The 21,169-nt window shown below is 53.1% G+C and overlaps 1 protein-coding gene across 3 annotated transcripts; it reads right to left on the bottom strand.

The window, feature by feature from the left end:
* Positions 1-5,803: 5,803 nt before the first annotated feature.
* On the bottom strand, positions 5,804-21,169 carry CBLC (Cbl proto-oncogene C). Of its 3 annotated transcripts, XM_044257154.1 has the most exons (11): positions 20,781-21,169; positions 17,118-17,264; positions 16,771-16,927; positions 16,409-16,530; positions 14,862-14,999; positions 12,046-12,133; positions 11,216-11,347; positions 9,612-9,770; positions 8,999-9,067; positions 6,191-6,306; positions 5,804-6,066 (listed from the first exon to the last, which is right to left on the bottom strand). In XM_044257154.1, the coding sequence occupies exons 1-11, from the start codon at positions 21,131-21,133 to the stop codon at positions 6,057-6,059; spliced, it is 1,491 nt and encodes a 496-aa protein (XP_044113089.1). In that variant the 5' UTR covers positions 21,134-21,169; the 3' UTR covers positions 5,804-6,056. The 3 variants fall into 3 exon arrangements, with proteins under 3 accessions (XP_044113089.1, XP_044113091.1, XP_044113090.1); XM_044257156.1 differs by lacking the exon at positions 17,118-17,264; XM_044257155.1 differs by lacking the exon at positions 14,862-14,999.

Consider the following 21,169-nt stretch of genomic DNA (forward strand, 5'->3'; position numbering starts at 1 on the left):
GGGCTGCAGCTCCGCGGCCCCGGGGGCTGGGAGCGACCAGGCCCCGCCCCTAGAAGCCCCGCCCCGCCCTCCAGGCCCCCCTTCGTCCCCGCCCCCCCAAACCCGGGCGCCCCGCCAGGACCTCCCACTGCCCGGAGTGGACCTCCCAGCGCTCGGCCCGGAGCGGGGCTCCCTCTGCCCCCAAGTCCTGGTCTGCCCGGCTCAGGCTGACCAGTGCCCCCGGCGGTGGCCTGACAGACCAGTCTAACCAGTGTCCTGAGCTGGGACCTCACCGCACCGTGGACCCTCTCCCCCTCATTCTGACCGGGGACCATTAGGGGATGCACTGGCCTCTTCCAGTGGAACCGGTGGTTCCCGGCGTGACCAGCGGCTTGCCCTGTCCTCTCCCAGTACAACCAGTGGCGCCCAGCTTGATCACTGGCCTAGAACATCTCCCTGTATGCCTTGTGAGGCCCTCCCCTGTAGCCAGTGCTCAGGGCTGCTTTCCTGTCTGACCAGTGGCCTGGAACCCATCAATTCAATCTCTTAAATTTAATGGTCTTCAAACCTCAGTTCAGCCCAGGGCTCAGTGATGAGGGTGGGGGGCGGGGAGTGCGGTGGGGTGCTCTTTCCGTGGCTCTCCTTCTTCCTCAAGCCCTCCCTCATCCCTTCACACGGAGAATCCCAGGAATGCCACCCCCCTTCCTCCCTTCCTCTCCCCTTCACTCCCTCCCAACCTTTGGGGGAAGGGGAGGAGAATCAGGCTGGAGGGAGCAGGTGAGTGGGGGAGGGAGAGCAGGCTAGGGCACCTGAGGGGGGTGGGGAGGAGCAGAGCCAGGGGTCTGAAGGAAGGGTCACAGGTCAGATTGGAGGGGAGGGGTCTCAGTTCCGACTGCTCAAGGCTTCTCACAAGCAGGGTCTGACTGGGACAAATCCTCTGGGAGCGGGGGAGGGAAGAGATGTCACTGGTTATAGGGAGTAGCTAGTCCTGGACACTGGCCAGAATGGGGGTCACTGGTAAGACGGCTTTGACCATCAGGCTCAGAAGGAAGGCTTAGATTACATGTCAGCCTGGGAGTTATTGGTCACACTGGTCAAGGCTACTTAATTCATCAGTGATAAAGGAAAGCAATTGTTACATTGGGAAAGGGAACCCTTTAGTATTAGCTACACCATCACCTCCTCCAGGATGCCCTCCCTGCTCCCCTGGCTAGGTCAAAGGCCCCCTCTAGGCTCCCCTAACCCAGTCCTGCACATTCTGGGTCATATTGTCTGTGGCTTAATCTCTCCCCACACGGGACCGCAGGTCCATGGGGGCACGGCTGGAGCTCTCTCTGTCTGTCATGGCTGTGTCCCCTGCATAAGGCCTGACATGGAGCAGGTGCTCAGGGGAAATATGCAGGGCTCAGGAGTCAGGAGCATGCAGGCTCCCTGGATCATCGTGGGACACATAGTACAGGCTCACTCATGGACAAATACAACCCCAAGGGTTCCCGGGGACAAGTTCACACACTGCAACCCTGGACACCCACTCCCCAGTTCCTCTGGCTCCTGCTTGTACACCTACTTGCTTGGGCTGGACTCTGGTAGGCACCCTCTCCACAGCCACTCCCACTTCCACCTTCCTCAAGAATCCAAACAGCCAAGGTTCTGGGCGAAGAGGAAGGACTGTATGGAGTGTGCATGAAGGAAGGCAGGCATAAATACTAGCCACGGTCCCTTGAAGACTTGCAGAAACTAGTACTGTAACGTCATCGGCCCTTGTCCCTACAATTTATTCCCACAAAACAGCCAGAGGGATCCCGTTAAAGTGTGAATCAACCCACATCACTCTTCTACTCAGAGTCCTTCCAGGGCACCTCTCAGGAAAAGCTAAAATCCACTCCATGGCTCACAAGGTCCTTGATCTGGTCCTTGTTACCTCCCTGACTCCATCTTTCTCTTCCTCCTTGCCAGCTCTGTTCTTGCCACATTGGTCTCTTTGCTTCCTTGCTGTTCTGCAAAGCCAGGCACGCTGCTCCCGCCCTTACTTGCTTCAACTCTCTTTTCCAACATCACCTCATCAGTTTCCCTTGGCCATCTTATATAAAATAGCGATTTCTGCTTTCCCAGCCATTTCTATTTTCCTTTCCCTACTACGTTTCTCCTCTACAACACTTACCGGGGTCACACATTTATTTTTCATTGTTTGTCTTCTGTAGAATTTACCACTGTATCTCCAGCGCCTAGTATCGTCCTTGATATAAGCAGCAGAGTCAAGATCTGTGCAATAAATGAATTTCCCAATCCCATTCTTCCTGTCTCATGTGTATACACTTACACATTTTAATTAACAAGACTTATTTTTCCTCTGTGGCTGCCCTGCCTATTGGCGGTTTCCTTTTCCATGGTTTGTTACCTTCGGTCAACAGTTGTCCGGAAGCAGATGATCTTCCTCCTGATGTATATTTCAGAAGGGCAAGAGTAGCCCAAGGTCATGTCACAGTGCTGGTGTTGTGCCCCTCATTTCATCTTAACACGTAGGCATTTATTCTCCATCATCACAAGAAAGGTGAGTCTAGGGATGGCTGGGTGGCTCCGTTGGTTAAGTGTCTTGCCTTCAGTTCGGGTCATGATCCCAGGATCCTGGGTTCAAATCCCACATTGAGTTCCTTGCTCAGTGGGGAGCCTGCTTCTCCCTCTGCCTGCCTCTCCCTGCTTGTGCTCGCTCTCTCGCTCTCTCTCTGACAAATAAATAAAATTTTTTGAAGGTTTTATTTATTTATTTGACAGAGAGAGACACAGCGAGAGAGGGAACACAAGCAGAGGGAGTGGGAGAAGCAGGCTTCCCACTGTGTAGGGAGCCCCAAGCGGGGCTCGATCTCAGGACCCTGGGATCATGACCAGAGCTGAAGTCAGACACCCAACGACTGAGCCACCCAGGCGTCCCAATAAATTAAAAAAAAAAAAAAAGAAGGTTGAGTTGAGTAAAAAAAGATATTTTGAGAAAGAGACCACATTCATGTAACTCTAATTACAGGATGTTGTTATAACTGTTCTATTTTATTATTGTTAATCTCTTACTCTACCTAACTTGTAAATTAAACTTTAACATAGGTATATACAGATATCCAAGTACTAAGCCCGTAGTCAAAAAATACAGTATACCTAGGGTTGGTTACTGTCTGTGGTTTTAGGCATCTGAGAGAGGTCTCGGAACCTTCCCCATGCGGGTAAGGGGGACTACTGTACCTTTATCCCGTTACTTTACAGTGTGTGATGGTTGACTTTACAAGGAGCTCACAGCTTGTGGAATACGGGATCATGACACATTGGTGGGGAATGGTGATTCTGCGGTCTGCGGTCATTCCAGATTTGCATCGGGAAAACGTAACTTTGACAGCCCGTGTTGTCTTTTTTTTTTTTTTTTAAGATTTTATTTATTTATTTGACAGAGATCACAAGTAGGCAGAGAGGCAGGCAGAGAGAGAGGAGGAAACAGGCTCCCTGCTGAGCAGAGAGCCCGATGTGGGGCTGGATCCCAGGACCCTGGGATCATGACCTGAGCCAAAGGCAGAGGCTTAACCCTCTGAGTCACCCAGGCGCCCCAGCCCATGTTGTCTTTTGGAGGGGGGGAGGGCAGTGTGATTGCATTGAGTTGGACAACAGTTTACTGTACACAGCAAAAGTTTAGATAAGAACTTTTTTTTTTTTTAGTTTTCTCTTTATTTATTTTTTTTCTCTCTTTTTTTTTTCTTTATTTATTTTTAAGTAACATCCACACCCAGTGTGGGGCTCGAACTCACGGTTGCTAGGTCAAGAGTCACATGTTCTTCCGACGGAGCCAGCCAGGCGCCCCTAAATCCAGGTGTACTTGGAATCAGGAACTAATAATGCCGAAGATTCAGGGACTGGTTGGTCTATGCCCTTGCGGAGCTGGGGCACATTCTATTTTCCAAAGATGCCTGCAATGGTATCTCTCGTTCCATATGCTCCTTTTTTTTTTTTTTAAAGATTTTATTTATTCATTTAATGAGGGGGTTCCATCCCAGGACCCTGGGATCATGACCTGAGCCAAAGGCAGTCGCTTAACAACCCAGCCACCCAGGCGCCCCTCCATATGCTCTTCTAACAATCTGATCTCGACACTCCCCAGGAAAGGGGGACCCTATGTCCATTCCTCTTTTGTATCTATGCCATGCCAAGGCTGTGATTCTCCCATAGAGAGAACGTGGCAGAAGTGATGTTATAGGACTCCCAAGATTAGGTAGAAAAGGCCACGCGGGGGCGCCTGGGGGGTTCAGTTGGTTAATTGACTGCCTTCAGCTCAGTCATGATCCCAGGGTCCTGAGATCGAGTCCCATGTTGGGCTCCTTGCTCAGCAGGGAGTCTGCTTCTCCCTCTGCCTGCTGCTCCCCCTGCTTGTGCTCTCAATCTCTGGCAAATAAACAAATAAAATCTTGAAAAAAAATAAAAAGAAAAGGCCACGCAGCTTCTGCCTGGGTTACCGGGAGACTCTCCACTAAGCCATCAGCCACCCTACAAGCAGTCAGGCTGCCTTAGGCAGCCATGTTGCGGGGAACCCCAAGCTAGCTAGTGTGGTGGCCACATGGAGAGGTCGGACCGCAGAGAGCCCTCTGTCCAGCCCCCACAGGCCCTGGCCCAGAATACCACCTGACTGTACCCTGAGCCCGTCCCACCCACCCGAGCCCGTCCCCAGATCCTGGCCCACAGTCTCCATGACGTTGGCGTCACCACTAAGTGTTGGCATGATTTGTTCCGAGCAACCGTGAGTGAGAAGAGCAGCCCCAGCCTGATGCTGGGGCGGCAGAGGCAACAAGGTGGCTGGTTGCTGTCCAGGGGTCATCGGGCCATCACTGTAATCTCATCGGACCAGTTCCATGGTGTGATGGGGGCAGGGCTACAGCCAGAGCCAGCTGCCAGTGGATCCCTTCCCTTTCACGGCTTCCTTTCCCCTCCTGGATCTCTAATCGCTCCCGGGAATCTGTGAGAGATCGCATGTCCTCTCAGAGAATTCTTTCTGTTTGAGGGGTGGCTTCTGCTGCTTGGGACAAATCCACGGTGGGGGCTTCCATGCTCCCTTGAGAGTCGGAAACCTTTTCCTCTTCTTTTTAGCCTCAGCTCGGATGCCTTCTCCTGGAGGTCCTCCCTGACCTCCCAGGCTGGCTCAGCTGTCTACTCTGGGCTCCTGTGGCACACCCTCTCCCCGTTTCTTCCCCACCCACCCCTCCAACCCTGCCCACTCTGGTGTCATCACAGCCCATCTCCCACCGGACTGGGAGCCACCAGGGGGCAGTGATTACTGCTACATGCACTTGGGGCTGGGCACGGCCTGGGCTCAGGGGCTGTGGACTGGTTTAAACTGAAGTGAAGGGAAGCTTGGGTCCCTCCAAGATTAGTGATGAGGTGGGGAGACACTTCCTCAGTTTGATTTGTACTGGAAATCACTGGAACCCTTCTCCCAGAGTGGAATGGAGAGAAAAGAGGGATAAGAACACTGGGGCAAGATCAGGTACAGGACTCATAAAGAAATGTGGGGTCTTTTTGACTAGGGACTTCGTACTTGGATATCTAGATCTGGTTCCAGAAAATTCGTTTGCATTAGTGGGGAAAGAGGGATGGCTGCCTGATTCTCTGAAAACTTGGGACTCTGGACTCTTGGGTCTGAGGGAAGAGGCTGGGAGCCTAGACTCCTGGATCCAGAAGAGCTGGGTCCCCCACTCACCCTTCTAGACCCGTGGGTTAATGGGGGGCGGAGATCAGGCCTCAGGGACAAGGTCAAGCTGCCCCCTGGTGACTGCTGAACTTTCTCCACACATCTGAGGACAACCAAGTTTGGCAGTTTATTATTCACAAACCCCTTCCAGCCCCAGGGCTCCCTTTAGCAGCACATTTGGGGCCCTGCGAGGCAGAAAGAGAGGTGGGTTAGATGTTATCACAGCCCGGTTGGGGGAAAGGCAGGGCCAGGCCCAGGGAGGGAACCTGGCTGGGGCTGGTGTGGAGCAGACTCACGGGCCCCCATGCCTGGGCAGGGAATCATGGGCCCCCCAGGCACAGCCGGAGGGATGACTTTTCCCTTAGGTGTTTCTGCAGTGGAGAGAGTTTGAAGAAGGGCTGTCGATTTCCTAGGACCAGTGTTTCCCTTCTGCTCCCCCAATCCCGTCTTCCCGCACACCCAGGTGTCTTGGACCCCAGCTGCCTCTCCACTTACCCTGGGGCTTCCTCCCTGGCTGGAGGGCTGGAGGTGATTTGCCACGGAGCTAACGCCACAGTCTTAATTCTTGGAAAGGAAAGAGGGCCCTGAAGACTGGGGAGGGCCAGAGGTGCCTGGAGAGAGGAGATTAAGAAATGTCTCAGCTGAGCTACAACTGTCTTCATTTCACAGGTCCAGACAATAACACTTTGGTGGCTGGGGGGAGGAGGAGGGAGGGACAGTACAACAGAATTGTCCCTGGCCCATGTTGTTTTTTTCCCTAGCACTTCTGGCTTAAGTAGGAAGTTTTGTTTGTCCATCCATCTACGCATTCCTCCATCCATCCATCCATCTATCCACCCATCTTTCCATCATCCATCCATCCATCCATCTTTCCTTTCTTCCTTCCTTCTGTCCATCTATTCATCCACCCACCCACGCTTTCATCCATCTATCTGTCCATCTTTCCATCCATCCATCAACCCACCCATCTATCCAACCAACCATATTTCCATCCATCCATCCATCCATCCATCCATCCATCTCAAAAATATTCTCAGAATCTACAGTGTGTCTGGCACTATTCTAGGTTCTGAAGAGAGAGCTATGAACCAGGCACACAAATCTCTGTCCTCATGAAACTGATGATCTACTGAGCACGAGGCTTACCATGAATAATCAGCTCACAGATAAGGAAAATATCCAGAGAGTGAGTAATCAGTGCACGATACCATGAGTAATCAGTGCACGGACAAGGAAACATCCAGAGAGTGTTAGATGTTCTTCAAGGAACTGAAACGGCATGGGGAGAGTGGGGGATGACTAGATGTAAGAGAGGCCGGCCGTGGAAGACCTCTGGGAAGGGGGCGGGGAATTACAGAAGGCTGAGAGTAAGAAAGATGTAGTCAGAGGTCCTGCGATGGGTGGTGGGCTTGCTGGCCCATTAGAAGGGGCAGGGGTTCACTGCTGCTGAAGAGGAGTTGGGGGGATGGTAAGTGGTCAGAGAGGTGGGGAGGGGTCAGATCCCCCAGGCCTTGTGGGCTGCAGAGAGCATGTTGGCTTTTTCTTGGAGCCCTGGGGAGCAGCGGGCAGAGGCTTCTTAGAGGTCAGGGAGGGATGTGAATCCAGATTACAAACACTCAGTCTTGCTCATTTCAGCAGAACCTGGGGGGCCCATGCCAGGCTTATTGCTATTCTCTATGGAGACAGGATGGGAGAGGTCCCCAGGGGCCAGCAAGGTGCTGGGGTCCCACCGAATGACGGGCTTGCTGCCTAGAGGGGGGTTTCTCAGGTGGGGAACAGCAGTGTGGGAGTGGCCTACGCAGACCCCCAGGACATGGACACAGCCCCTTTTGCCCCATGCCCACAGCGACCCAACCCCTGCCCCCACATGGCCGGGACTGGCACGGTGCCCATTTCACAGACAGGAGCACAGAGGCCCACTAGAGTGGAGGACAGAGTCTGGAGTCTAGAGCCAGGGGCCTGGGGGCCAGTCCCAACTCTCTCTCTTGGAGCTGGTGGCCTCCACATCGGGCTCTGTGTAAGAGGGATCGGAACAGTACCTGCCTCCCTGGGTTGTCATGACAATTAAATCAATAGGTCAAGAGCAGTGCCAGGCATAGAGCAAGTTCTGCATACGTTAACTGTTCTCATTCTGGCGGTCACTTTGCTGGGCAGCGGCGCCCCCCGCCCCCGCCCCCCAGGACCACCTCTCTCTTGCTGCGTGTTTTGAAGAACGAAGGGGTAGGAGTTGACTAGGATTTGAATTGGGCAGGTTTGGGGAGCAGAGGAAAGGGGATGCCGGCGGAGGGCCCAGCCGAGGCAACGGTGCACCCCTGTGGCCCCCCGTGGCCCCCCATTCGGGCTGTGTCCCCCTCATTGTCCTCAGGGAGCCGGCTAAGTGCCTCCTAATGTTTCCATTTGCTTTTGGCTGCAGGTCTGGATCTGTTTTTAGCTTCCCTGGCTGGTGTCACCGCCACCCCCCCTTCCTGCTGGCTCACTTGTTTGCTGCGGTCGAATCGTGTTCCCGGACTTCCTGAGCTGTTTGTTTGAAGACAGCCCTGTATTGATTGAATCTTGCGTGTGCTCAGCCTGAGACACTAGCAGAGACGGGCCCCTCCCCAGCAGGCCAGGGGCTTGGAAAATCCTGGGGTAGGAAGTATGGGGTGGGGGAGAGAAGGAAGGCTGGGGCTTGCTTAGAAAATAAGCAGCTGATTTGAAGGTTCTCTAAGTGCCCCCCAAACACCAAATTCTCTTCAAGTGCAATCACCTCTCTGAGCCTTCTTCCTCTGGAAAGTGAAGAGGGGAACAGTTTTTGACTCCATGGGCTGCTGGGGACACCCAGTTAAAGGAATTCATTCAAAGTCTCTTCACTGAATACCCAGTGTGTGTCAGGTACTGTTCTAGACTCTGGAGACATACCAGAGAAGGCAGAGGCCTAAAGACTGTCCTCTGGCAGGTGGTGAAAAGAACTATGCAAATCAGCAGCACAGGGGTTTGGGGGGGGCAGGCAGTTCTTATTATCAGTAAAATAAGGTGGTCAGGGAAGGCCTCCCTGAGGAGGAGATGAGAAAGCAAGCCTGGGGAAAGGAGGTCTAGGCAGAAGGAACAGCTTGTGCAAAGGCCCTGGGGTAAGACATGACTGGGATGCTGGACGGAGAGCCAGGAAGCCAGTGAGGGATAACTAAGGACGAGAACAAGAGGGCGTAGAGGATCGTCCAGCACCTTGTCAAGGGGCGCAAAGATGAGTGCTGGGCCTGGGGCCCCTGAGAGACCCCAGGCTGAGTAAGACCTGAGCTGCCCACCTCAGACCAGCGCCTGACTCACCACTTTCAGCCAGCCTTTAGCGGGAAACACACTCAGCTGAGGGGGCTGTGGGGGTGCTGAGGAAACCACCTAGGAGAGACAGAGGGTGAGGAGGGGACTGAAAGCTGCCATTGTCTGCCCCTCTGCGTGTCCTTCTGCTCAGAGTCCCAGCATTCAGGCACTCTTCTGGCTTTGGAGATAGAATGGAGAAGGCAAAATCCTAACCCTTAGGAGAGTTACAGCTGGAGAAAGAGCCCTGGATTCTTGGAGGAAGCAAAGGTCCAGCTTCTAGGACCCCCAGAATCCTGTCGCCAGCTGCCTCCCCATTCAGATCCAGGAGTCTAGACCCCCAGTCCCCTCCTCAGACCCAGGAGGGAGGCCTTCAGTCTCCTCCCCCCGGAGTCCAGTCCCCTCCTCCCTCAGACTCAGGAGTCTAGGCACCCAGCCTCCTCCCTCAGACCCAGGAGCCTAAGGCCCCCAGCTCTCTCCTCCCTCAGACCCAGGAGTTCAGACCCCAAGCCCCCTTATCCCTCGGACCTAGAAGGGAGGCCCTCAGCGCCGCCCCCCTCAGACCCAGGAGTCCAGGCCCCCAGCACTTCCTCCCTCAGACCCAGGAGTCCCTGGCCCCGCTCACCTGTCGCAGCTCCTCCTCCCCATCTTCCTGGTCACTGCTATCTCTCAAGTGCTCAGCAGTGGCCCTGGCTTCCGCTGGCCTCACTTGGAATTGGATACTCACGGCCTCTTGGCCCTTGATCTCTCTGCGGCAGAAGGGGCAGGTCTGGCTATCCGAGTGCTAGGAGTAGGGTGGGAAGGGACTGGGTCAGGTTCTCCCTGTCCTCCACCATGTCCCTTGGGATCACAAGAGCCTACATCCCCAACAGTGATGTGCTGAGGAGAGATGGAGGGAGATGGAGAGAGAGGGAGAGGAGTCAGGAGGAGAGGAGCTGGGGAGGAATGTGGCGGGGGGGAAGGGGGTTGGGGGCAGGGTCAGGAGGGGCACGAGTGGGGAGCCCTGCGGAGCCAGGGTGTTGCGGGGTGAGGGGCTTAGCTGTCTACAGCGATGCTGTTGCCTAGAAATGCCCAAGGTACTTGCTGGGGTCCCTATGAACTGTGGTGAGCCCCACAGAGACATCTGCCTCGCAGCCACCACTGGGGCCAGTGCTACGGTTCTTATGATCCCAGGATACACCTCGGTGACAGCCACCCGTGAGCTTCGAAGAACCAGATGATGACTCACAGGTCCTGGGGGTTATGTGGCCCCACAGCGAGGTCCTGGGTGTAGAGAGAGGGAAGGTGCACGCACCCGGGGCTCTGCCTTTATTAAGGGATAAGTGGAGTGTCTAGGGATTCATAGGTTCACTCTTTGTTGGTGAATTTGGGGCATTAGAACGTGCGAAGGACAAAGCAGGGTCTTCCAGGGTCAGTCATCTGACCGGTTCCCCTGGGCTTTCTAAACGGGGGACTCCATGAGCTGGGTGGCCTGGTTCCTTATCGGATTTTGCTAGCAGCTGCGTCCTACAGCTGGCAATATGTGTATCCAAGATGAAAGTCTTTGGAACGCATGCCTCAGCCATCAGATACTTGTCCAACACCTCCATTACCATCAAAAACCCAGGGCACCTGGGTGGCTCAGTTGGTTAAGCAATTGTCTTCAGCTCAGGTCATGATCCCGGAGTCCTGGGATTGAGTCCCGCATATGGGGAGTCTGCTTCTCCCTTTGACCTTCTCCCCTCTCATGCTCTCTCTCTCTCAAATAAAGAAAATCTTAAAAAAATTGATGTCAGGTTCTATACTACCTAGGGGTCAAGAGCCCCGGCTTCCCAGGGGGCCTTTGCAGAGGGTTTTGTGGGCTTGGATCCTCACTATAGCCCTTGGGAGGTTGGCTACTGTTAGCCCCGTTCTCCAGGGGTGGAGCCCAAGGCTCAAAGAGGGGAAGCACTGGCCCCAGATCGCCCAGCCAAGGCACAGGGAACAAAAAGCCCTTTCCACGGATAATAACGCAGCCGGAAAAGGAAGAGCGGAGGTTAGAGACACAGAGCAAGATGGAGACAGAGGCACAGAGAGAGCTGGGTTCCCGCTCATCACTCCTGAGGGACCCTGAGCACATCTCTGCTCTCCCTGGGCCTCAGTTTCCCCATCTGATCCATAAGCATTGCCCTATGTGGGTGATCCTCTAGGAGGGACTTGTGCCGTAAAGTGGGGGGAGAATGGGCAGGACGGCAGGGCGGTCAGACCCACCTGCCAGGTGGCCAGACAGCGGCTACAGAGCAGGTGCCCACAGGGCTCGATTTTCACATCCTTGTTGCTCTCCGCGCAGATCTTACAGAGCTCGAACGTGGAGTCCATGGCCCAGTAGAGCTGCAGCTGCTCCTAGCAGGCGAGAAGACGGGGAGGATGGCAAGGGACCTGTCAGCCATGGGGATCCAAGTCAGGCCACAGGAAGAAAGCCCCAAACTTTTGTGCCAGCCCTGAGCGCTCCGAAGTTCAAAGTCGTGTATACAGCAGCCTCCTCCTTGTACCTGGTTGTGGGCCTCTGTCTCTAGGGTGGTCTACACTCAGGGTTGCCAGATTTAGCAACTAAAAATATAGCATGCCCTGTTAAAGCTGATTTCTGGATAAATGAAGTGGAATTTTTTAAGATCTAAGTATATCCCAGATAGTGTGTGGGATATACTTATACCAAAAGGTTTCACTTGGCATTTCTCTCTCACCCATGGGGTGGCTGTAAAGACTAGAAGCTATACAGGGGCTGTCATCGGGGGAAGTTCAAGTGCATCAGCCATTCCAATAATCTCAGCAGTATCATTTCCTAGTTTAATCCCCACAAAAACCCCTGGGGAGGAGGCAGGAGGAACCGTAGTTTCCAGAAAAGGAACAGAGGCAGAGAGAGGGGCCAAGTGATTTAACCCAGCTCACATGGCCACTGCACCAGCACACATACCCGAGGCCTCTGGGATTCTAGGCCTGAGTCTGAGGGAGAGAATTCAGGAGTTGAGGCACAGTGTGGGGGTGAGGGATAGGGCAGGAAGCAGGGATGGGGCGGTGGGAGGCAGAGGGCGCGACCTCACCTCTGACACACGGATGTAGGGATGGGGTTTCGTCTGGTAGAGCTCAGTCAGGTCTGGGTTGTAGTTCTTCCCGTCTGGGTAGAGGTAGCTGGGCAAAGGGAAGAGAGGGGTACTGAGGGATATCTTATATCCCCCACCCCAAGAAGCAAGGGCTCCCTGGACTCTGCCATAGGCCACGGCCCCTGGATGAGCATCTCTCCCAAACCCATCATTGGCCTAGGAATCTCTTCCCTTCCCTCTCCTCCCATTGGGACTTTCCAGGGCAAGTGGTATCTCCTCAGATCCCAGGGCAGGACCGTATCCCCTCAGAACCCCCCAAAAAAGGCACATTAGACCCAAGTGTCCCAAGGTCTGGAAACACATTTCAGATCAACAGGAACCAGGAAACTGAGAAACCAGGAAACCCCAGTCTTCACCCTCCCAGGGAGCCCCCGTCCTTGAGTGTTCAACTCCCAATATAGGAGTGCCTTAGGTCATGCATTGCTAGAGCAACCAGATCCTAGTCTTGGATTAGCAAATCAGAAGGACCCTTCTAGACTGTCCACACTCCTCACTTCACATATAGTTACGGAAGTTCACTGCAGGAAAGGTAACAGCTCAAGGCCACACAGCAGGGCCTGGAGGGCCGTGGGCAAAGTCTGAGAACTGGGCTGTGCACCCTCTGGGTCACAACTGTACCCTACAGCGGTGCCACGGGTCCCCTGAGCCTGGTGGGTCTGCCCGGCCAGCCAGGTAGAGCAGAACAGGTAGAGCTCTCCCACAGACACACTGTGTGCCCTGTGCTGGGCAACTCTACCTCCCTGCACTCAGTTTTCCTTTCTGTAAAATGGACATAATCATGTCCGGGGGGGGCGGGGCAAAGATTGGTGGAGGCCATAAAACGCTTCCTTCACACCTAAACACATCCAAAGAGAGAACTGCTATGATCAGCTTTAGACCCCACAAGCCACCTCACTGTATGGTAGAAAGTGCTTGGAGTTTCTTCACCTCTCTCCTTGATCTGTCCATCTTTATAATGGGTAGTGGGGTCTGTGTGCTGGGCAGGATGGGGCAGAGGAACGTGTTAAGCCAGATTGATGATGTTCATATTCATTTCATTTCTAGAATCCCTTTTCTCCCATGAAGTCTGACCTGGAACTCAAGACACTGTGGTGGGTGAAGGTCCGTATCTGAGCCCAGCCTCAAGTCCCAGCCCATGAGCTCAGTGGCTGTGTGACCCCGGCAATTGGCTCTGTCTCTCTGTGCCTCACTTTTTCTTGCTTGTCAAGTCGGGATATACTAGTATAACCCATAGAGCCTCATTATTCTTGGATTCCGTTTCTGCAGATGTGTCTCCCTGCTAACATCTGTCACCCCCAAATCCATAGTCATGGTACTCTTGTGGTCACTCACCAACTGCACATCGTGGCAAAACCCTGAGTCACCTGATGCGTTTCCGGCTGAGGCTGGAGAAGGGGACACTCGGTATTTTCATTTCATTTCCTCACGCTATAAACGAGCATCCTTATCAGTGCATTTAGTGCCATGTTTTTTTGCATTTTTATGCATTTTGTCAGTGATTTCGCTGTTTTAAATGTCCCCGAGACGGTGCTGGAGTGCTGTCCAGTGTCCCTAAGCACAAGGCTGGGCTGCGCCTTATAGGGAATATACACGTGTCGGATGAGCTTTATTTAGACTTGACTTCACTGTCAAAGCACGGACTACACATTAAATAAGGTGTCTTTAGGCAGAAAAACACATAAAGGTTGCTACTGATTACCAGTAAGGTAGCAACTGGTTGACAAAAATGTGACCAGATAGGATGCCTGGCTGGCGCAGTCCGTAGAGCTTGGGACTCTAGATCTTGGGGTCATGAGTTAAAGCCCCACACTGGGTGTGCAGCCTACTTAAAATTAAAAAATATATATGGGACCAGAATCTTGCAGGAAACTACACTTGTATTTGCCCCATAAGCCATGGCTCAGTGTTCTATAAATCAGTGTTTGTGGGGACTTTACAGAACTACCATGAATAACAACAAAAGAGAACGGACTGCGTATCTATCTGTCTCACATCGTATCATTTAGGTACGCCTGGTAAGAAAGCTCTGGCTAAGGTTCGGGGAGAGACTCACCTTTTCCCACCACCTTTTCCCACTCCCCTCCGACCCAGGGCAGCTTCTGAAAGAGGAGCTGGGGGGCGGCCAAGGCTGGAAGTTGAAAAGACCTGTCCAGCTGTCTGCCCAGTTCTTTCTCCTTTAATGGTCTAGATTCTAGCACAGGGTGTGGGTATCTAGAAGCCAAAGATTTTCAGCAGAATTCCCAGGAACAGAGCCGGTGGGGTCGGCTCCCACACACTCCTTGCAGACACTTGCTAGTGCCCATGGCCGCTTTCCATGAACCAGAAAAGGTGCCCCGGGGGCGCCTGGGTGGCTCAGCTGGTTAGGTTTCAGACTCTTGATTTCAGCTCAGGTCATGACCTCAGGGTTGTGAGATCAAGGCCTGGGTCGGGCTCCAGGCTTAGTGTAGTGCCTGCTTGAAACTCTCTCTCTCTCTTCCTCTGCCCCTCCTTCTGCTTGCATGTGCTGTAGTACTTGAGCTCTCTCTCTCTCTCTCTGCTTCTAAAATAAATAAAATCTTTAAAAAAAAAAAGGAAAAAAAAAAAAAAAGCTCCCCTTCAAGACCCTCGTCTGCCGCCTACTGGAACAACGTAGTATTGCAAACGTACAATGTCTGCCCTGCGACCTGGGCCCTGAGGGATCTTGGCAGTGCTCAACACAAGCTACTTTTCCAAGCACATTCTGCTGACACCCTCCCCTTGCCAGGATGGCGACTCACAAGCCTTCTTTTTGTCCATCCAGGAGTGCTTGGAACAGGGGTTTGTTGAGAGGGATGGTCTGCAGGATGCTGCCATCTGAGCTCACGTATCCAATGGCCCATTGACCCAGGCGAGTGCAGCTGGGTCGGAAGATGTAACTGGAGGAAGAGGTTGGTAGGACGGGGTGAGGGAGTGGTCACTGCTGTCCCACTGGGGACTTCCCAGCTGCCCATTCTGTTGGAGATCCAGGTGTCTAAGTCGTTGTCCTTTATAATCTAGCTTCCCACTTTTTCATCAATGAGCATTAAAATTCTTGTCCTCCACTATAGCGAATTACCTGCTGCTTTACCTGCTTGTCTCTTTCTCCTCCTTCACTGGGGCTCAGACAAGGTTGTTTTTATCTTGGCCAATCAGTGCCTTTTTTAGGACCCCTGACCATAGTAACCACTGAGATTTTTTTTTTGCTAGAAGTATCAGGAGCAAGGTACCCTATTCCTACAGAGGTTGCTAAGCTGGTAGAGTGTACAGCTGGGGCTTCTAGAAACTTTTTGCCACCATAAGGAGAGACCATGTCTGAGAATGAAGCAAACACAGAGGGAAGTAGACACAGGGAAGACACTGATCCCTGACAATAGCATTTGAGCACCTAGATCCAGCTGTGCCTGAAACCCCACACCTGGTCTTTTCAATCACGAGAATTTATCCATCCCTTTTCCTTTCCCTTTAAACCAGTATGAAGTGTAACCGGGAGAGTGCTAACATACTTGGCGTTACTGGAGTCAGCCTTGCAAGACTCATGAATCTGACCTCCTATTCCCTCAATATCCAGGTGTTCCAGGTAGCTCAGTCCCTCAATCCTTAGCCCTCTGGGAGAGCCCAACAGCTCAAGTTTCTTGGCTTGAAATCTTTTAAGGACTCCGGTATTTGGATCTCAGTCTCCTACTCCAGCAAGTGTGTGTGTGTGTGTGGGGGGTCATATAAAAATTTAAGAAAAGATTTTATTTATTTATTTGACAGAGATCACAAGTAGGCAGAGAGGCAGGCAGAGAGAGAGTGGGGGGAAGCAGGCTTCCTGCCGAGCAGAGAGTCCAACATGGGGCCCGATCTCAGGACCCTGGGATCATGACCCGAGCTGAATGCAGAGGCTTTAACACACTGAGCCATCCAGCCACCCCTTAAAAAATTTTTTTGACAGGCGGTACAATATGAGCTCTGACTCATCAGAAATGGATCTTATCCTGGGGCAGGGTCTTCAGCACCCCCGCCTCGGTATTGTTCCTTTAGCTGCTGGATTGTGAGAAGGTTTATTGTGAGAGTGTCAGAAGAACGCACGTTGAAAGGTGGTGCATGTTGAGCACTGCCCAAGATCATTAGGTTCCTGGGAGGTCCCAGGAGATGAGGCACTCAGCATCCTGCCTCTCAGTGCTTGGCAGTCTGGGTTCTCAGGTTCTTCAGCCCTTCAGTTCTTACTCCCCAAAGGCTGGCTGGGCTCCCCCAACACCCCAGCCCAGGATCCAGACCCTGGAGCACCCAGCAGCCTCCTCCTCCTACGGCCCAGCCCTTTTACCTGCCTGGCTTGTCTCTGCAGGTCTGCAGACGCTCTTGGACCTCATCATATGTGAGGAAGGCCATATAGCCAGGGTGGTTGACCGCCAGGAGCTGCCAGTTCCTGAGGAGTGTTGGCCACGGCTGGAGCGGGGAGGCAAGTGGTCAGGGAGGGGCCAAGGAAGCCGCCCACCTCTCATGCCTCCCGGGGTCTCAGTCACCCTGCTTTTACCTGAGGCGGGCCTCAGGAATCTGATACAGAAGACCCCAGATCCTCCCTTTCCCAGGAACCACAGGTCTGGGATCCCAGCCCCTCTTCCCTCACCAACCTCTCCTTCCCCCAGGACCCAAGAGTCTGGGCTTCCAGCCTTGGCCTTTGCTGACCTGGAAGAGCCTGGTGAAGATGTCAAACTCGAAGATGGACACGTGGCCACTGCAGGTGAGGTTAATGGTGGAGCGCAAGGCCAGGGCCGTGGAGCCTGACTCCACTGGGTGGCAGGTGCACAAGAGTGACTCAAACTCAGCCCAGGGCAGCACACACCTGGATGGAGGGGGTAGGGTATGCAGCGGAGGAACCTGGATGGGAAGACCTCTGAGGAGGAGGTGGCTGGGGGTCTGGACTGCTGGGTCTGAGGGAGGAGGTGGCTGGGGACTGGACTCCTGGGTCCCCTAGGGTAGGGACAGGAGGAGGTGCTGGAGCTAAGGGGCCCCGGGGACAGGTGCTAACTCACCGGGCTCCACAGTGCTCCCTCCAGAAGGCATGGGCCTGCGCCTTGGTGGGCTGGTAGGTGTGCCCACAGTACTCTCCCTTGGGGAAGAGTGCACCCAGTTCCGCGTGCATGTAACTGAAGATGAGGGCCAGCTTGGCCAGCTGTCGCCTGTGGGGATGGGCTCTGAGGGCCTGGACTGGACTCCGGGCCTCCCACCGACACCTGCACCCACTGTAGGAAAGACCCACAGGCACCAGGCCCCCAGACTCTATAACCAAAAAGTCGATTCCAAGATGGCCTATGGCAGCGCCGACACCTCCCCTCTGTGAACCTCGGTTTTCTTACCCATGAAGGAAAGGGAGGCACTGCCCAGGATCCCAGTCATCCTCCAGCAAACAGACCCCAGCCTCCACCTGCCGCCCCCCAGGGGTGCCTTATCAGAGGTGGAGCCCATGAGAGCCGAGGGCATTGGGAGCAGTCTGAGAGCAGGTTGCGCTGGGAACCTTCTTGGTTTTAGCAGCGCTGGGGGGGGGGGTGTGGACCACTGTGCCTTCTCCTGCCAGTGGCCCCCCTAGGGTATGGGTCAGGATGGGGGGGTGCATAAAAGGGTAGCTCTGACATTTAGCTGCAGCATTTTGGGGAGGTTCCTTTATTCCCCCTTATGTCAGTTTCCCCAAATGTGAAATGGGTATAAGTGCAGCCCCTGTCTCAGAGGGGCAGCAGAGAATGCCCAGCGTACCTGACGTGCAAGCTGGCACTCAGTGCACATTCATTTTTTACTATTGGCTTTATTATTATTATTAAAAGATTTTATTTAGGGATGCCTGGGTGGCTCAGCTGGTTAAGCATCTGCCTTCGGTTCAGGTCATGATCCCAGAGTCCTAGGATGGAGTCCCATGTGTGAGGCTCCCTGCTCAGTGGGGAGCTTGCTTCTCCCTCTTCTCCCTGCCTGTGCTCTATCTCTGTCTCTTTCTTTCAAATAAATAAAATAAATAAATAATCTTTTTTTCTTTTTTAAAAAGAGGGGTCTCTCCTCTTTAATAAAAAAATTAAAGATTTTATTTGTTTATTTCAGAGAGAGAGTGAGCATGAGAGAAAGAGAGAAAGCACATGAGGAGGGGCAGAGGGAGAGGGAGAAGCAGGTTTCCCGCTGAGCAAGGAGCCAATGCAGGGCTCAATCTCAGGACCTTGGGATCATGACCTGAGCTGAAGACAGATGCTTAACTGACTGAGCCACCCAGGTGCCCCAGATTTTGGAAAAAGAAAATGTGAACTATCTTATTAATTATTGCTTTATACTGATTACAAGTTGAGATAATATTTTGGATAGTGTGAGTTGAGTAAAGGGAATGCTATCAAAACTCACTGCACCTGTTAAAAAAATTTTTTTCTTGGGGCCTCCGGCCGGTTCAATTGGTAGAGCAAGTGACTCCTGATCTTGGGGGTGTGAGTTCAAGCCCCATGTTGGGTGTAGAGATTTTTTTTTTGAAAGATTTTATTTATTTATTTGACAGAGATCACAAGTAGGCAGAGAGTCAGGCAGAGAGAAAGAGAGAGAGAGGAGAAAGCAGACTCCCTACAGATCAGAGAGCCGGATGTGGGGCTCCATCCCAGGACTCTGGGTTCATGACCTGAGCCAAAGGCAGAGGCTTTAACCTACTGAGCCACCTGGGACGCCTGGGTGGCTCAGTTGGTTAACCTACTGAGCCACCCAGGCGCCCCGGGTGTAGAGATTATTTTAAAATAAAATCTTAAAAAAAAAAACTTTCTGTAAAACACAGATAAAACAATATGTCTATTGATAAAACAATATGTCTATTGGAAAATAAAAGATTATGTATGTGGGCTGCATTAGATTTTTAGTGGGGAGTGTTGTTCTAAAATCTTCTTCAGAGAGTTTCTAGAACCCTAGTAACTAGAACACTCAACTCAGACACTCACTAAGCCCCTATGCTTCCTAGTTTCTAGAACAGTGATTCTCAGTGGAGTTATAGCACCTTTCTAAGGAGTTTTGAGAAATTTACTTGACATAGCCATTATGGTAGGGAGGCTAAATTGCTACAGTCCCCTGTAGCAAAATTTGCCCACATCCCACTCTTTCCAATGTCCCATCAGGCATCCATGAAAGTGGAGAATCTATTTTAAATGATCTAAACCTAAAACCCAATTCCATTTTACAAAAGCGTTTTCTGCACATCTTAAATTATTTTTACAGAAATTCGATGATCCTCTGTAGGGAAGGGAGACTGGTTCAGTGACATAGGGATTCTCCCTAGAGATGCCAATGTTGGACTAGCCCATTCTGCTTCCTAGAATAATTATAATCATGTCCTGGCATTTTTTTTAAAAAGATTTTATTTATTTATTAGACAGAGATCACAGGTAGGCAGAGAGGCAGGCAGAGAGAGAGAGTTGGAAGCAGGTTCCCTGCTGCGCCGAGCAGAGAGCCCAATGCGGGGCTCGATCCCAGGACCTGAGGGAATCATGACCAGCTCTGGAATCATGACCAGAGCTGAAGGTAGAGGCTTAACCCATTGAGCCACCCAGGCGCCCCGTGTCCTGGCATTTTCATTGGAAACACAGATAACGTTACTATGAAGGACATTCTTTTTTTTTTTTTTTTTTAAATCATCCCTTATAATACAGTTTGGGTGTTATAGGGATTAAAAAAAAAAAGATTTACTTATTTATTTATTTGACGGAGAGAGATCACAAGTAGGCGGAGAGGCAGGCAGCGAGAGAGAGGAGGAAGCAGGCTCCCCACAGAACAGAGAGCCCGAAGCGGGACTCGATCCCCTTGAGCCGAAGGCAGAGGCTTTAACCCACTGAACCACCCAGGCGCCACTTGGGTATTATAATAATTTTTTAAAAAATTATGCATAGTTTAACCTATGCATTTTTTTAAAAAAGATTTTATTTATTTATTTTACAGAGAGAGAGAAAGAGGGAACACAAGCAGGTGGCATGGGAGAGGGAGAAGCAGTCTCCCAGCCAAGCAGGGAGCCTGATGCAGGGCTAGATCCCAGGACCGGGGGATCATGACCTGAGCTGAAGGCAGGCACTTAACCGACTGGGCCACCCAGGTGCCCCTAACCTATGCATTTCATTTCAGGATGAATTTGAGGAGACAAAAGTATTTGCCTGACAGGGTTGAGAGCCGCTGGTCCGGACCTTGTTTTGAGCTCGGCTCTAGAGCCCAGACCTCACCTGCTCCTGTCACTCAGCAGCGCCTTCCCCAGAGTTCAGAAGGGGGGCGGGGAGCTACAGATAAGCCCTGGGTCCTGAGCTAGGTGTTCCTCAGGAACCAAGACGGGGGGGGGGTCCCCATAGGCAGGGGCAGTGATGGAAGTGTCAGTCCATCCCTCCTCATGCAAGAAGCTCCCTGGGGACCCCACATTCCCAGGATGTGTGTCTAGTTTCCTGGGAGAGTGGGGCGATGTGAAGCGGGCTGCTGGATGGCCAAGAAAGAGGGGAAATGGGGAACTGAGGGCATAGGTGTCCAAAGAAAGAAAAAACTGGGTTGTTCGGTTTTACAGGTTCTCAGGGAGCGGGGCTTGGGACTTGCACTCCTGGGTCTGAGGGAGGAGGGGGCTGGGGACCTGGACGCCTGGGTCTGACGGAGAAGGCGGCTGGGGGACGGACTCCTGATCCCATGCCTTCTCTGGGGCCAGGGCGGCTGCTCACCTGAGTCTGGAGCCCTCCCGGAAGAGCTCGTCGTTGGCAGTCCTCTCACCCCGGGGTGGCAGCAGTGCCGCCACCTGCCTGCTCTTGGCCTCCAGGTTGTGAAGGTGGACGACGAGAAAGTCCCTCGCACCACCGGGACCCTCGGGGCCGCCTCCGCCGGCCGCCCGCCGGGTGTGGGCCACCTGGCGCAGCAGCTGCACGATGCGGGGCAGCAGGTCTCGCAGCGAGGGGGGGCTGGAGTCAAGCCGGGGGTCCCCGCACTGCTCTTCCAGGCGCTGCAGCCGCCTCACAGCCCGGCCGAGCGCGCGGGCCTCTCCCGACGGCCACCCCCAGGGGGCTGCCGCGGCTGCCATGGGCCCCCGGGTTCCGGGAAGGTAGGCCAGCGGCGG

This window comes from Neovison vison, chromosome 7 (genome assembly GCF_020171115.1).
Source record: "Neovison vison isolate M4711 chromosome 7, ASM_NN_V1, whole genome shotgun sequence".
NCBI lineage: Eukaryota > Metazoa > Chordata > Mammalia > Carnivora > Mustelidae > Neogale > Neogale vison.